This window comes from Platichthys flesus, chromosome 22, assembly GCF_949316205.1.
Source record: "Platichthys flesus chromosome 22, fPlaFle2.1, whole genome shotgun sequence".
NCBI lineage: Eukaryota > Metazoa > Chordata > Actinopteri > Pleuronectiformes > Pleuronectidae > Platichthys > Platichthys flesus.
Genome location: NC_084966.1, coordinates 12,423,042 through 12,438,538, shown reverse-complemented (window position 1 = coordinate 12,438,538; position 15,497 = coordinate 12,423,042). Strand labels below are relative to the sequence as shown.

The 15,497-nt window shown below is 43.5% G+C and overlaps 1 protein-coding gene, 2 non-coding genes and 1 pseudogene across 6 annotated transcripts in view; 1 reads left to right on the top strand and 3 right to left on the bottom strand.

The window, feature by feature from the left end:
* LOC133933470 (histone H4) overlaps window positions 1-2,920 on the top strand; it is an 81,381-nt gene extending 78,461 nt beyond the window's left edge. The window contains exons 1-2 of one of the 4 annotated variants that reach the window (XM_062380601.1): window positions 659-667; window positions 2,591-2,920. In XM_062380601.1, the coding sequence (XP_062236585.1) occupies window positions 659-667; window positions 2,591-2,902 (321 nt within the window). In that variant the 3' untranslated portion in view covers window positions 2,903-2,920. Of the gene's footprint in view, window positions 1-658; window positions 668-1,753; window positions 1,766-1,965; window positions 1,984-2,590 lie in introns of those variants that run through there. The other 3 variants (XM_062380600.1, XM_062380602.1, XM_062380599.1) reach the window with 3 other exon arrangements.
* A 12,144-nt stretch (window positions 2,921-15,064) lies between these two features.
* Window positions 15,065-15,183, bottom strand: LOC133934953 (5S ribosomal RNA). Its single transcript, XR_009913116.1, has one exon. It is a non-coding gene; the product is annotated as a 5S ribosomal RNA (ribosomal RNA).
* Window positions 15,184-15,245: 62 nt separating this feature from the next.
* LOC133940317 (5S ribosomal RNA) lies at window positions 15,246-15,364 on the bottom strand (annotated as a pseudogene).
* Window positions 15,365-15,426: 62 nt separating this feature from the next.
* Window positions 15,427-15,497, bottom strand: part of LOC133946773 (5S ribosomal RNA) — a 119-nt gene continuing 48 nt past the window's right edge. The window contains exon 1 of the ribosomal RNA XR_009918453.1: window positions 15,427-15,497. This exon is cut by the window's right edge and continues 48 nt beyond it. This is a non-coding gene — a ribosomal RNA (5S ribosomal RNA).

Sequence of the window (15,497 nt, the reverse complement as noted above, 5' to 3'; positions counted from 1 at the left end):
AGTGAGGAAGCAGGTAGCGGACTTATTTGTCTTCATGTTGAAGTCATGAAGAGCTCTGATGCTCTCTGCATTTGGTCGGTGGAGCCCCCGAACACGACCCGTTCACCGCGGTGAGCAGCGCTGCTCAGCGGCTTTTCCCACTAGTTTCTCTCCTAAAATGAGTTCAAAAGCACCACAGCTCCACCAAAACCCATTTCCTAGCTGCTCCACATGTTTGTTCAGAGACACCGAGTGAAAACAAGCACCTGTTGAGGATCTCTTAGTAATAAAGTCAAGTAATTGTGCAGGCAGCAAACACACCGCTGATGGCCGAGGCTAATGGTGAAGTTGAGCCAGACTTCCTATCAGAGCCGTGAATTTTTCATCCTGAGGAAGCTTGAGAGTCATTATAGAAGTAGGGCTACATTTCATATCCATGTTGAATTTGTCAATATTCACCTCAAGCAAGGATTAAATTAATATTGGGGCACATTTCTCTCATTTAACACCAAAAGTAAACAGGTTACATCATTTAATTTCCAGAAAATGTTTAAGCTGTAAATTAGTTTGAGAATTTCTCTACTTAGTAAATACAAACTTTTGCTCATCATAGTAACACTGGGATATATGTTTTTGTATATTATGATCATTATTATTTGTGTAAAATAATCATTTAAACATGACAAACGTTTCTGAAAAACGATTTGACCCGTGTGTGAGAACTCTCTGTTAACCTGTCAATATGTTACCTACTGGTCTAAAGATCAAGTCTTCTCAGACTTTTATAGCCAATAACACATTCATATTACAATTTAAGGCCTTAGTGTCAACAAACTCTGTGTTTATCCAGAATGTACACACGTGTGCAGTATGTGAAAGTGTTTGTGTACATTGTAGAATGTAAACATGTCATTTTAACCACTCAAACAGACTTTAATTACATATTACTTTATATAAAAACACTATTACACATAATGCTTTAAATGCTAACAATGATTTAAAAAAAAAAAAAAAAAAACCTTCACTCAACCCCATCCAAGCCCATGGCATAACCAAAATAACAGTGTTGTTGTTGATCTCATCGTTTTTAAATCATGAATCAAAGGTACGATAGCAAAGACAAATTTGAGAGATGGTCACTCTGCCCAGAAGTTTGTTGAGCTTGTTAAGACTGAAATCTATACTATGCATGTGTGCGTGTCTGTGGAGATGGCTCTGAAAGTCAACTTTAAACAAAAGCAGTTTGTTAGACGGGGGTGGGGGTAGGGGCAGTTTGGGAAGAATATGTGGGAAATATGTAGCCCTGACACGGTGACTTTTAGTAACCTTTGCTGCTTAGTGTTAATGTGGAAGCTGGTTCAAATGTGTGTGCGTCACATCGCTGTTCAAACTTGCAGCTGTCTAATAAGGCCTACTGTGAGAACTTTGAATCTGTGACATTCATTACGCTGTACTTTTACTTGTTCTCATACTTAACTTTTTATATTAAAGCATACCTCCCTTAGCTTCCACACAGAGTTCATGCAGCTGGCCCAGCTTCAGGAGGGCAGATAGGCAAGGCGTTGTTTTGTCTGGAGATGGTGCATGCTTACTGAAGACTCACAAGGCGTCATATTAGTAAATACTTGTTGAAATTAGACCAGACCGGCTCTTCTCATATTCGGGATAAACCAACATGTTGACAAGCTCCCCGTCGCTGTGGACGGCTACAGGTTACGGGGGATGAAAATACAATGTTAAGGATGCCCCCACAAAACCATGACCATTTTATTCAATGTCCATATCTGCAAACAAAACCAGATGAATATAGTAAAACAGAATCCAGCAGAATGTCAGATTGTAATCAACAACACTTTCAAGCATACATGAGGTGCTTTTAAAACTGGTCAGTATCCAATGATGCAAAATGAAAGGTGAACATAGTCACACTGTCAGCCCGGACTTATAATAAATGTCCATAACACTTTCAAAAACAGTTCCACACAAGCATCAAGTGCTTACACTGCTGGACACTGCACTAACACGTTTGGTTGGGGGTTGTGTTTTAGATATAAAGCTATTTAAGTAGTTAACAAACACAAACACCGTACTTGGTTACATACTTGGTCACTTAGGTTACAATTTGTATTCCAATAATGTTATGGAGGGTTTTAATAGCTGGGGTCCAAAGGACTAAAAGGATAAACTATTTAAATGTGAGGCTAACAGGAGGGCTAAGTGAGACATCGTGAGCTGAGTCTTTGTGTGACCATTGTTTTTCATTCAAGGCTGCTCAATATTCATACTTTGACTAAGTACTTCCACAATCAATCCTAACGATACTCTTATTTCTAACCAAGCCTTTTTCACCGGCACTATTCCTACTTGATGGAAACGTGCTACAGTCCTACTGCTACACAAAACTGAGAAAGTGTCAGACTTAATATCTGCCGTCTTACATCCACACCTGTGGAGGCGCTAGCGCACCATAGACGTATTTATCAGCGGCCATGAGAATCCACAGAGGAGGAAGACGGCTGCCTCTGTCTTCTAATAGGTCCTTATTCTGGCTATGACTAGTTGTGTTTCCGCGTAGCAGTGCATTGACTAGATCTCATCTTACTGAAGAAAGATGTCTGGACGAGGAAAGGGAGGAAAGGGGCTCGGTAAAGGAGGCGCAAAGCGTCACCGCAAAGTTCTCCGCGATAACATCCAGGGAATTACCAAGCCCGCCATCCGCCGCCTGGCTCGCCGTGGCGGAGTGAAGCGTATCTCCGGTCTGATCTACGAGGAGACCCGCGGCGTGTTGAAGGTTTTCCTGGAGAACGTGATCCGCGATGCTGTCACCTACACCGAGCACGCCAAGAGGAAGACCGTCACCGCCATGGACGTGGTGTATGCTCTGAAGAGACAGGGCCGCACTCTCTACGGCTTCGGCGGATAAACTCACTTTCCAACAGCTCAACAACACAACGGCTCTTTTAAGAGCCACACACCGAGTCAATGAGAGCTCACATCCTCTGCTCAACAACAAGTCGTTCTCCGAGTAGATGTCTTACAATGTCAAGATTTCAAAGTTATTTAATATCAAAACATCACGTAACATTTACTAATCGTAGTTTCCTCTTTAATTTCTAAACGTAGAAGTGACCCTTAAAAACAGTTAATATTAAACTGTTATCTCTTTATACACATGTATGTATATATACTGTAGTAACACCAGGCAGCCAACAGATAGAACTGCTCTCCAGATATGTGAACTGGAACAACGTCCACTACCAGTTGAACTCTCCTACATGTCCTGACATGCGGAGAACGGGTGTGAGTGAAGACGAGAGAGAGAACGGAGCATGAAGTTAAAACAAAATATCACAGATCACAGATCAATATAATCTGTATCAGCTGATCAGACATCGCTGAACCCTCTCTTCTTCCTCATCCTTCCATTCGCATGCACGCAGAACCCCTTGCCACTGTCACGGTAGTATTTATTTATTTAGAGCCTCGGACCAATTCCCTCACATCTGTGGATCCTCACCTCCTCTGGGATAATATTTGGAAAGTTTCTTCATTTCCTGTAAGTGATCTCCAGTGCGCTCTGTGAGCCTGATGGCACAGTCACGTTCACTGCAGTGATTTGATGATACACGCAGTGTTTGAAGATATTATTAAAACCTATGAATGACTCGGCTCCGTAACTCTAAACGTAATTTGCTGCAAGTCATGTTTAAATTAAAAGGTTCGAGTGGAACAGACATGTCGCTCGAGCAAAACTAAGCTGTTGGTTTTATTGTAAATGATGAATTGGATCAATACTCTGACTTCAGTTCACCACCTCACGTCTGTGTCGCCACTTTCCCCTCTCCAAAACGTTCGTACGCATGGGTCAGAGTTTGCGTGGAAATACGCAACGTTTGCTTGAGAAGTGGCGTGCGCACGTTTCAGCCCCCGCAACGGTTATAAATGAGACCTCCTGTTCTCTCCCCTCGTTGCTCCTCTCCGCATATTTTCCCTCTGTGCCTCGTTTGACCAGCGGTGGAAGTGTTTGGTCCGTGTGCCCTCTCACTGGCATTTTCCTGTCTGTTCTCTTGTTGTCCGTCCTTTACTTCACATCTTTCATCTCCTCCTCTTGCTCTGTCCGTGATTGTTTTTACGTCTTTCTGCTCCTTCTCGTTTGTTGCCGTGCTGTCCGTCTTTCGAGGTTAAATAAAAAAATCGAAATTTCCCCAAACAGCAAGATCTGTCCGAGGGGGTTGTTTAAAATAATAAACTCTTCTTTTCGAACAAACGAAAAACGGACAATACATTGACGTAGAAACTTATTTTACTTGTGGAATAGACACTTAAGTTTGGCTTCTTTCACTGCTCTTGCCATCTCACTGTGACGACCTCAATGGGCGTGTTCAGCGTGGTATGTCTGTGAGCGAATGATTTCACCCACAATACCTATTAATACATGTAAATAAATCAGGGGAAATGTGCAGAAAATAAAAATTAAGGTGCAATGTTATCATAATATTGTGTGACAACCCTGGAGTTGTCCTGCTGTGGTGTTGTGCTTGTGTGTGTTTCAGGTTCCTGTAGGCGGAGTCAGACCTTAATAATCAGCAGTGATATGGCACACCTGTTGCTGACCAGTATTTAAGAGGGCTGCACATTGGGCTCTCCCCTTCACCAGATCTACCACCACATCTTGTTTCTTCTACTCTATCTACTTCTACCTCTTCTTCTTCTTATGTGTAAATCCAACCGGACGTTAGCGTTGTGATTGTCTTGTTTAGTGTGTGTGTGTCCCTACGGCAGTGACGCACTGTGCGGGGGTGTCTGATGCCTGTTTGGAAGTGTACCTCGCGACAATGGCGGAGGCAAGCACGGAGCGGGTGAGTGGAAACGCGGTGACCCACGGAGGTGATAGCGGGAGAGGCACGGAGTTAAAGGCAGAGCAAGAGCTGCAGAAACAAGGGAATGAGAGGGAGCTAACCGTAATGGTAGAGATGGAAGGCGAGGATGAAGCAACGTCGATGGAGCTGATGAGGTGTGTGAGGGAGCTGTGTGTGTAGACGATGACGAAAAAAAGAATGAAATGACCATGAGTCACCCGAAAGGGAATGAGAGGCTCATGGATGGGTTTCAAATTGGAGAAACGATGGTGCATGCTAGAGAGCCAGTTAATGATGAGCTGGTGGTATCATTAATGAATCTGCCATTTTACATCAGTGACAGTATGATACTAGATAAACTCCAGGGCTGGGTAGTCTCGGCAGTATCTCAGATAAAGAGGAGGATGTCGCCTGGAAATAATGTGACTGATGGGATGAGATATTTAAAAGTTAAAGCCACATCCAGTCATTGGCTCTCCATTACTTATCTCTCCTTCGCACACCTATCCTCATCGCTCAGTCTATCTTCCATCTTGTCTATCACCTGTCTGCTACTCTCCACATCTACCTCTTCTTTCTTATATAACTCTCTCTACAGTTCTTCAACTCTTTTCCACTATCTCTACAAGGTCTGTTATTTTTATTTTTCCCTCCACTTGCTCAAAATAATTTTTCTCCTGCCTTGTCTTCTCTAGCCCTAAGAAATACCCTGTACATTTTTCACCCTCTATTACATACCTCGCCTTACTTCTAATTATTGCACCTTTACACTTTACTTGTTCTATCTCCTTTAGTTAATCTTTCATCTTTATGTATCCCTCTGTCATAATTACCCCCTTCCCAGCTTTCTTCTCCTCTTCCTCTAACTTCTGTTTTAACCTTTTTTCTCTTTCTTTCCACTGTTCTTACTTCTTCTTGCTCATGCCCCTTATCCCCTCTTTCAACCTTCCCCACCATCTCCCTATATCTTCCTCATACATCATGTCATTCATCTTGTGACAACCCTGGAGTTGTCTGCTGTACTTGTGTTGTGTTTCAGGCTCCTGTAGGGGGAGTCAGACCTTGGTAATTAACGGGATGTGGCACACCCGGGATTGGCCACTACTTTAGAGGCCTGCACACTGGGCTCTGGTCTCTCATTCACCGGGTATACTCTTTTCTTTGCATTTTGTTCTTTGTAGTATTATTCCTGTAGAATAAATGCATATACTGTAACTGCAGAGCTTTGTGCCATTCAGTGTTTCTTGTTGCACATATGAGCCAAGGTGTAACAAGTGGGGGCTCGTCCGAAATCCAGATCCAGGTTTGTTTCTCACTCTTTTCTGTCCTGAGAAAGTAATAGGCCTCTAGTAGGTTAAGTTTCCCCTGGAATAGTGTACTGGTTGCCCAGGGTGTGTGATAACTTTAGAGTGTGAATGTAGTACTTTGAGCTTACATCGGTAACTAATTGCATTACTTATCAGGCACTAATTAGAGGGATTTACCTTTGGAGTTACCTTTCCTGGTAGGAATAGGCAACAGTATGTTGGGCCACAGTCCAGAGGCTGAACACCAGACACTGGAGCCGACGGTGAGGACAAATGGTCGTAAAACTTTTGGAGGGAAAACATTCTCCAGCAGGCCTGAGAATCTCCCCCTGGTGGTTGGGAAATGTCCTGAAGAGCCTTCAGGACCCCCGCTGAGTTCCAAGCCCCGCCCACTGAGGTCCAACTCTGACACTCAATTGGCTTAAAGCCAGCATCATCCTATGACCAGCACCTCAAGGAGGCAGAACCTCTCAGGTAGAATAAAACCACTGAGAGATCAATAATCGCTGCCATTTTTACCCTGCTCTGAAGACATCATGAGGCCCCTTTGGGGCCTCCCAGCTGTTTTAGTTGCTAAAGGGGGTAACCTTAACTTCTAGTTTATCAGCCATTTTTACCCTGCTCTGAAGACATCATGAGGCCCCTTCGGGGCCTCCCAGCTGTTTTAGTTGCTAAAGGGGGTAACCTTAATTATTTTCTTTCATTTCTTTCATTGTCTTTTATCTCAGTCGACGTTTTTATTTTCAAAAGGACTTTTGCTGTTTTAACTTGAAAAGACCAAACAGGAAATTGCACGCGGAACAATCTCAGACTGTTTCACTTTCCCCACGGACTTTACTTTCTTTTCCCAACAATCTACAAACGGCTTCCACAGCCGTCCCCTGCAGAAGCGCGAGATTCATTCCGCTGAGGAGCACGACCTCCACATCCCTGAAGAAGGACGATGTTCATCCCGTTGAGGAGCAAGACGAATCTACTCCTATTCGGCCCAGCCGACGCCGCTGCGACAGAGGAACCAGCGCAGCAGAGCTTGAGCGGCCACGATTATTCACTGGACTTCCGAAATATCCGCGCGACACGCGCATGCAACACCGTGAAGGTCACAGTAAGAGGCTTTATTGTCTGGGCAGATGTTAATCTAATACGTAGCGTATTGTTTTAATACTTGAATGTATTTGTTTTGTATGAGACCGCAGAGTCTCCAGTGTTTTAGCGGCGATTCGCCACTTCCGGTTTCCGGTTACGGCCTTGTGCCATAGTTTTAAGCGCCGTGAGCAGCGCCTCCAGCTCATTGTGACCGTTTGAACAACTTTAAAGATACTTTACCGGTCAAACCTCAGCACACAACGCCACTTGGGTGCTGAGTGGTAAAGTAAATGTAACTTGTCTCTGACGGTGCTTTTAGAGAGCTTTGCTCTCTCCTTGTATTCTCTCTCTCTCTCTCCTTCTAAACCGACCTATACACACATCCGATCTGTATTTAGAATACAGTTCATGTGACATAGTTAAATCTATATTCAGAGAGGCTGGACACATCTGGAAGCCATGCGGCCGAACGCCAAAGCAGAGACAAAGAATTCTCTTTGTCTGAAAATCCCTTTGTGTAATTCATGTGACCACCAGTGTGAGCTCCGGCCACATGGTGTCATTAACATAGACTCCATTTTGAAGAACGCAAGTTAAACCACCATTTTGAGTCTATTATTGCCACGCCTCCTCTCTCACTCTCCTCCCATTCTGGCTCTAAATTCATAACGGCTCCGCCATCTTGTTTTGTAGTCAATTCGCCATTTTGAGAGTTTTTAGGCCTTGGTTCCACGAATCATGATCGGCCGCCATCTTAGATGTGACGTGACTTCGTCATCGCCTCGCCCCCCTTCTTTTTCTCTCTCTCTCTCGCTCTTTCACACACACACACACACAGACACAGAGACACATTGATAGACACAGACAGATACACACACACAGATACACATAGATGAATACATGTGTTTTCTAAATTGTGATAAGCGGCTGCTGTTGTTATCTTTGAAATATGGGAGTTTGTTAAAATGATGAATCATTAAATAACACTAACTGTATTTCACATGCACCCACATAGACACACACACACAGAGAGACACTTTGACACAGACACACACGCATACCATGACAGACATACATAGGTAGACCGCCGGTTTTACATGTACTTTCTGACTTGTGATAAGTGCTGCTGCTGTGTTTATCTTTGAAATATCGGAGTTTGTTAAAATGATGAAACATTAAATAACACCAACTTTATTTCCCCTTTTTAATAAATGCTTTTGTAATTAAAGTATCTGTAGTCTGTGATTATTTGTGCATATGTATGTGATTGCAGCTGGATTATGATTGCCTGTGCTCGAACTTAGAAGCCTTCACTGTTAATTAAATAATTATTAATATTAAATATTGAGATTATTGATTTGACATTTATCATTATGAGACTGATATTTAAAGATTGAATTGTTGGTCCCTGTAACCAGGGTGGTGCCCCGCGACAATAAGCAATGATTACAGATTTGTATTATTCTTAATTGATAATTTTATTGTTTTCATTAATTATTTTAACTATTATTAATGGATAACCGTATCATTTCTAATTAAATGTGTTACTGTTCTTAATTAATAGCTTTATCATTTTTGATTATTTTTAATAAATAATTGTTAATTTAATAATCATATTTCATGATTATTAATAATAAGCCAACGTCAATTCTACTCCTACTATTGCACAACAAGTATCTCTCTCGGGGGGTCTGTTGGTTTGTTATTTTTGTTTGTTATTTTTGTGCATAAACATGATTTGACTTTGTCTTGGGTACACATCCATGTCCGTCTGGTGAGTAACAGCAAAGCTGGGGCTTTACCTGGTCATTGGTTTTGTGTTTAAAACACCTGTCATGAAATGCATGAAGACTAGGGTCTATAGAAGGTAGTTAGCATTGGTTAGGCAGATAGTCAGTGGAAAGGTATTCCAAAGGTGATGATAGATATAGATGATATAGGTGATGATATATATATATATATATGGGTTGGTTCTTTTGAAAAGATGGCTACCATGGAGGAATTTGTGCAGTTTCCAAGTGTGGAGGTGCTAGGAAAATGTACCAGGGAGCAGTTGCTAAAAATTGCAGAGCATTATGAAATAGAACGGTTCACAAGGAAGTAATGTACTCTACTTTAAAGGCCCAGTTAGGACAGGTTGGTTTTTCCCCCCTTCGGTTTGTTCCAGAGATGAGGTTGTTGCTGAAGAGGAAGTAGCTGGTAGATCAAGGTTAGAGGGCAGTCCTTTATGACTTTGGTGACATAACAGTTGAACAGAAGACAGAAATTATGTTGCTACATCACTAACAGGAAAGTGAATCACGTGCCCATGAAGAGCGAGTTCATGCCAGGGATCAAGAATGGGAGTTTGAATGATTAAATTTAACTACTAAGCCGCGTGAGGTTGAACTGGAGCTGATTAAAGAGTGTGAGTTATATCCATTTTTGCCAGCAGTGTCCACAGATACTTTTGATGTAGTTTATATTTTAAGGTTACTACCAACATTTTGTGAGAAGGATGTGGGTAATTTCTTTTCTTTTTGAGCGGTTAAGTCAAGCATGCCAGTGGACTGATGTAGAGATGTTGTTCTTGCAATGTGGGCTCACAGAGGCTTAGGTCCTATGAAATTGTGCCGGAGGCGATCGCCAGCAGTTCAGGAAACTGAGAAGATCAGAAGAGCAAACGTATGTAGAGCTGGAGCGAGCACTGACCACCCATTTTAATCGCTGGCTTGTAGCTTATGAGAAATGAAATGGAAGATCTTAAGGAATTGGTTCTGTTCAGTTTAAAGATATTCTTCCTAACCGAGTTACTACTTACATAAATGAGCATCAAGCTAGAAAGATGTTGTGTTGGCTAATGAATACTCCTTATCAAAGCAGAACCTGTAACTATTGTCCAGTGGAGGGACACTGGAAGAAGGGTATGCAACTGTTTTTGGCTCCTTTGCATCGTTTTTTGTTGTGCTGTTCTTTAGTTAAGGCACAGGTGTCCATGGGAGTCCGGCCATCATTCCTGGTTCCAGGAGTGGCGATCATCCTAGGGAATGATCTGGCTGGAAACAAATTACGGCCTGATATACTGCCTTCACTGGTAGGTTGTTCTACCCGACTGATGAGGGGACCTGTTGACCGAGAGGTATTTTCAGCATGTGCAGTAACCCGAGCACAGACTGGTAAAGAGAAAACAAATTGAAGTTATATCTGACGATGTTGTGTGGCTGCCTATTGTTCCTTTGTCTGTCTCTCTTAGTGATTTGATTAACCAGCAGCAAGACGATCCTTCTCTATCAGAGCTTCTCTCTCAGCTTCGCCCATCCAGTGAAAGTCCAGTTCAGCCAACGGGTATTTCCTACAAGATGGTGTAGTATATTCCCTTAGCTAATAGATAACCATAGCACAGATACAAACAATGAATGGTATTTTAATATCCAGCTAATGACTTTCTCTAGCATAGGTACAGATCATAATGACATGTTAATATCTTAAGGCGCCTTGCATCTTAAGTTCAAACGTTTAAGTGTTGTCTCCAGATGTGTTCAGTGTGTTTCTCTTCGTCTGAACTAACCTTGAACTGCCTATGGAATAATGAGAGGAGAGAGGGTTTTCAGCGGGTCCTTAAATCTTAAGGTAGGAAACATTCCCAAATTTAGGCAGAAAGTGACGTCATTATACACTCCTGATCAAAATCTTAAGACCAGTTTAAAAATTGCATGAATTTGCATTTTGCACTGTTGAATCTTAGGAACGTTCTAAGTAGAGTTTCAAAATGCAAAAAGAAGAAATGGGAACAAGAGCCCAAAAGTTGTGAGAAGGCAATTTATTGAAAACAACAATTCAACTGAAGTACGCTGTTCATCAGCTGATCAAAAGTTTAAGACCACAGCAAAAAAAAATAAAAAAAATAAAACAGAAATTAAAGTGTCAAAAACTGACTCTGTAATGAGTAGCTCCACCATTATTGTTGATCACTTCAAAAATTTGTTTTGTCATGCTTGATGCAAGTGTTTTCAAAAGGCTAGTGCGAATGTTGCGCCAAGTGGTGAAGATGGTAAAGGGCATCCACTGTCTGGAACTGAAGTCCATTTTTGTAAACTTCCCTTGCCATCCATCCCCAAATGTTGTCAATTGGATTAAGATCAGGGGAACACGCAGGAAGGTCCAAAAGAGTGATGTTATTCTCCTGGAAAAAAACCTTAGTCAGACGGGCATTGTGAATTGGAGCGTTGTCCTGCTGAAAAACCCAGTCGTTACCACACAGACGAGGGCCCTCAGTTATGAGGGATGCTCGCTGAAACATCTCCACACAGCCAGCTGCTGTTTGACACCCCTGCACAACCTGGAGCTCCATTGTTCCATTGAAGGAAAAAGCACCCCAGATCATGATGGCGCCCCCTCCACTGTGCCGCGTAGAAAACATGTCAGGTGGCATCTCCTTGTCATGCCAGTAACGTTGGAAGCCATCAGGACCATCAAGGTTACATTTTTTCTCGTCAGAGAATAAAACTTTCTTCCACCTTTGAATGTCCCATGTTTGGTGCTCCCTTGCAAAGTCTAAACGGGCAATGTTGAGGCGTTGAAGGAGACGTGGGCTTTGAAGATGTTTCTTGTTTTTGAAGCCCTTCCTTCGCAGATGCCGCCTGATGGTTATTGGGCTGTAGTCAGCACCAGTAATGGCCTTAATTTGGGACGAGGATCGTCCCGTGTCTTGACGGACAGCCATTCGGATCCTCCGGCTCAGCGCCGGTGAGATTTTTTTGGGTCTACCACTTGATTTTTTTGTTCCATAACCCTGAGGATCTTTTAAGTAATGCAAAATGTCTTACTGCGTCCAACCTCAGCAGCGATGTCACGTTGTGAGAGGCCTTGTTTATGCAGTTCAACAATCCTACCACGTTCAAAGACGGTGAGTTTTTTTGCCTTTGCCATCAAGAGATCTTCACAGTATGATTACTTGACAGGAAATGACATGGAATCCAAATTTTGCACAGATTTTGGCTTTTAAAGGCTGTGGTCTTAAACTTTTGATCAGCTGATGAACAGCTTATTTGAGTTAAATTGTTGTTTTCAATAAATTGCCTGCTCACAACTTTTGGTCTCGTGTTCCCATTTCTTATTTTTGCATTTTGAAGCTCTACTTAGAACCTTCCTAAGATCCAACAGTGCAAAATGCAAATTCATGCAGTTTTTTAACTGGTCTTAAGATTTTGATCAGGAGTGTATGTTACGGAGAGGAGTTTAAAAGTCTTATGGCCTGGGGGATGAAACTGTCTCTGAGCCTGGTGGTGCGGGCCCGGATACTGCGGTACCGTCTGCCAGATGGCAGCAGGCAAAAATGTTTATGGCTGGGTTGAAAGGGGTCTTTAATTATCCGGCTGCTCTTCTTCCTGCACCGCTGGGTGTAGAGGTCCTCTATGGATGGTAGCGCTGTCCTGGTGATGTGCTGGGCAGACTTCACCACCCTCTGTAAAGCCTTATGGTTCAGGGCGGTGCAGCTGACATACCAGGCGTTGATGCAGCCAGTCAGGATGCTCTCTATGGTGCATCTGTAGAAGACACCCCATTCGTGATGTGTCGTTCGTGAACAATTCGTTCATTTTCTCGTGGCCACGCATCGGGACTGATGCATAGGCTCAGTCAAGGAAACAGAAAGGATTCGTTCATCTCCCGACTGGGGCTTTGTATGAGTCTTTGGATCCTTTTTCACTTGACCTGCATTGGTTTAGTAGAGTAAACAGTTACCTCATTCCCTTTCGCATGACCACTGTTTTAGAAAGACGTGACTGATATTCGTTCACAAGTCATACTGACTGGTTTCGTTATTTTCACTTTACATTTACACTTACCGTTCAGTGCAGCGTAATTGTTTGCCGTGATTTAATTCCCCTTTTACCAGGTGTACTCTTGAGAACTCTCTCCCCTCTGGATTTCTTTCTTTCCATACATCACTGTCCTTTCATACTTTTTAGTTTTTCTAATACCTCTTGTGTCATTTTTAAATGCATGTTCTTTGACACATCCAGTTTCTCACACCACACATTAAAATCCCCCACGATCATACAGTTGTCATCACACATTGATCCCATCTTTTCAAACATCATCTTTCTTTCTCCTCATTTGGCGCATACACATTTACCAGCTTAAACCCTTCATTCATATATTCAAATTTGAGTCCTATCATCCTTCCATCCCCCTCATCATCACTCCTCTTTTTATTAATATCGCTACCCCCTTGCATTCCCATCACCATTGTTTGCATATACTTCTCCTCTCCATTCATTCTCCACCTCCCTCATACATCTCTTGTCCCTGTGTGTTTCCTGTAAACATGTATCATAATCGCTCGTCCCATATATCTGTTCCCTTTTGTTTTTGTTTTTTAGCCCCCTTGCATTTATTGAAATAATTATTATTATTAACACAAGTAGTATTTTTGTTTTCATTTTTTGTTCTTGCTCTTACTTATCTTGCTAATCCTCTTGTGCCTCTTGGTGTTCTGTCTCTTCCTTATTAGACTAATTTCCTCCATTAACTCCATGTCAGTCTTGGATCCTACCGTTTGTGACGTGCGGGTGTCCTCTCCAGACCCGGTGGGAGATACTCCACTCTGCACTTCTCTCCTCTCTTCCGTCTTCCTGTTGCCGTGCTGCCTCCTCTCCTTTGGCCCCAGGTCCGCATTCTCCACTCCGCCTCTCCGTCCTTTTGTCGAGCCATTCTCCTTCGTCCTCACCGTCTGCGCATCTCTCCTCCTCTCTGCAGCCGCCGCCGCGTCATTCCTTCGCCCTCTCTCCTTGCTTGACTCCTGCTCTCTTTTCTCCTCTCTGCCCCTCTTCCCTTTGGTCGTCTCCATCTGCACCCGCTCTCCATCCCGCACGCGACTTTCTTCATAGTGTCCTCCTCCCTTTCCCTCCTCTCTCGCAGCCGCCCTCTCATCCCTGCCATGTTTCCCTCTCCCTGTACGTGTTCCTCCTCTATGCTTTCCATTCCCTCCGAGTGACCCTCCTCACTGCTCTCACTCTCGCTCCCCCCCTCACTCTCGTTCACCTCCTCCCCCTTCCCTTCTTCGGTCTCACTCCTATCTCACCTGCACTCCTCCGTCCGGTTCCTGCATAGATCACATTTTTTTACATCTTTGCCGCATTCCCTGGCGAAGTGCCCCTGTACTCCACACCTGTGACATTGAAACTCAGGGCACTCTCATCAGGTGCCCCGACTGAATACACATCCTGCACACTCTGTCCTGCTTATCGTGAATCACCCTGAAATATTCCGCCCCTAGCGCTGTGCTGAATTTAGACGAGTACAGCAGATTGAAGTTGATTATTAAATTTAACTTTAAGGAACCGTGTCCCATCCGCAACATTTGTCCCCGGCCACATCCTCCTCTTAATCGGGGATGCAGCCGACACACCCTAGATCTGTAGCTTCTCCAGTTTTTCCTGGTCCTCAACGTAAAATGGCAGGTTCATAAATGACACCACCAGCTCGTCATTGACAATCTCCCTGGCGTGCACCCTGGTTTCACCCATCTTGAACCCCTCCATCAACCTTTCTTGGCATCTTGGGTGGCTCATGGTCATCTCAAATTTGGTTTTCAGTTAAGTACCTGCAACCCAGCAGCCCCCGTACAGTGCGTCAATGCCACGGGGGAACACGTAGTGTCAACAAAACAATCTCAAGTCTATTGTCCGGTTGGATTGATTCAAACTGAATAAAGTCTCCGCTGACGTGTTGCCGTCGCGATCTGATGACGTCTTCCCAGTGGTCCGTTCAGGTTAGTGTGGCCGTAGACTACTGAGTCCACCCTCTGAGCCTTATTTATACATGTATATACGTCAGGTAAAAGTGGAAAAAAGTTTACAGCACCTGGTATTCCCAGGCAGTCTCCCATCCAAGTACTAACCAGGCCCGACTCTGCTTAGCTTCCGAGATCAGACGAGATCGGGCGTATTCAGGTTGGTGTGGCTGTAAGCGAATGAGTCCACCCTCTGAACCTTATTTATACATGTATATACGTCAGGTAAAAGTGGAAAAAAGCTTACAGCACCTGGTTTTCCCAGGCAGTCTCCCATCCAAGTACTAACCAGGCCAGACCCTGCTTTATTTCCGAGATCAGACGAGATCAGGCGTATTCAGGTTGGTTTGGCTGTAAGCGAACGAGTCCACCCTCTGAACCTTATTTATACATGTAAATACGTCAGGTAGAAGAAGAAAAAAGCTTACAGCACCTGGTATTCCCAGGCAGTCTCCCATCCAAGTACTAACCAGGCCCGACCCTGCTTAGCTT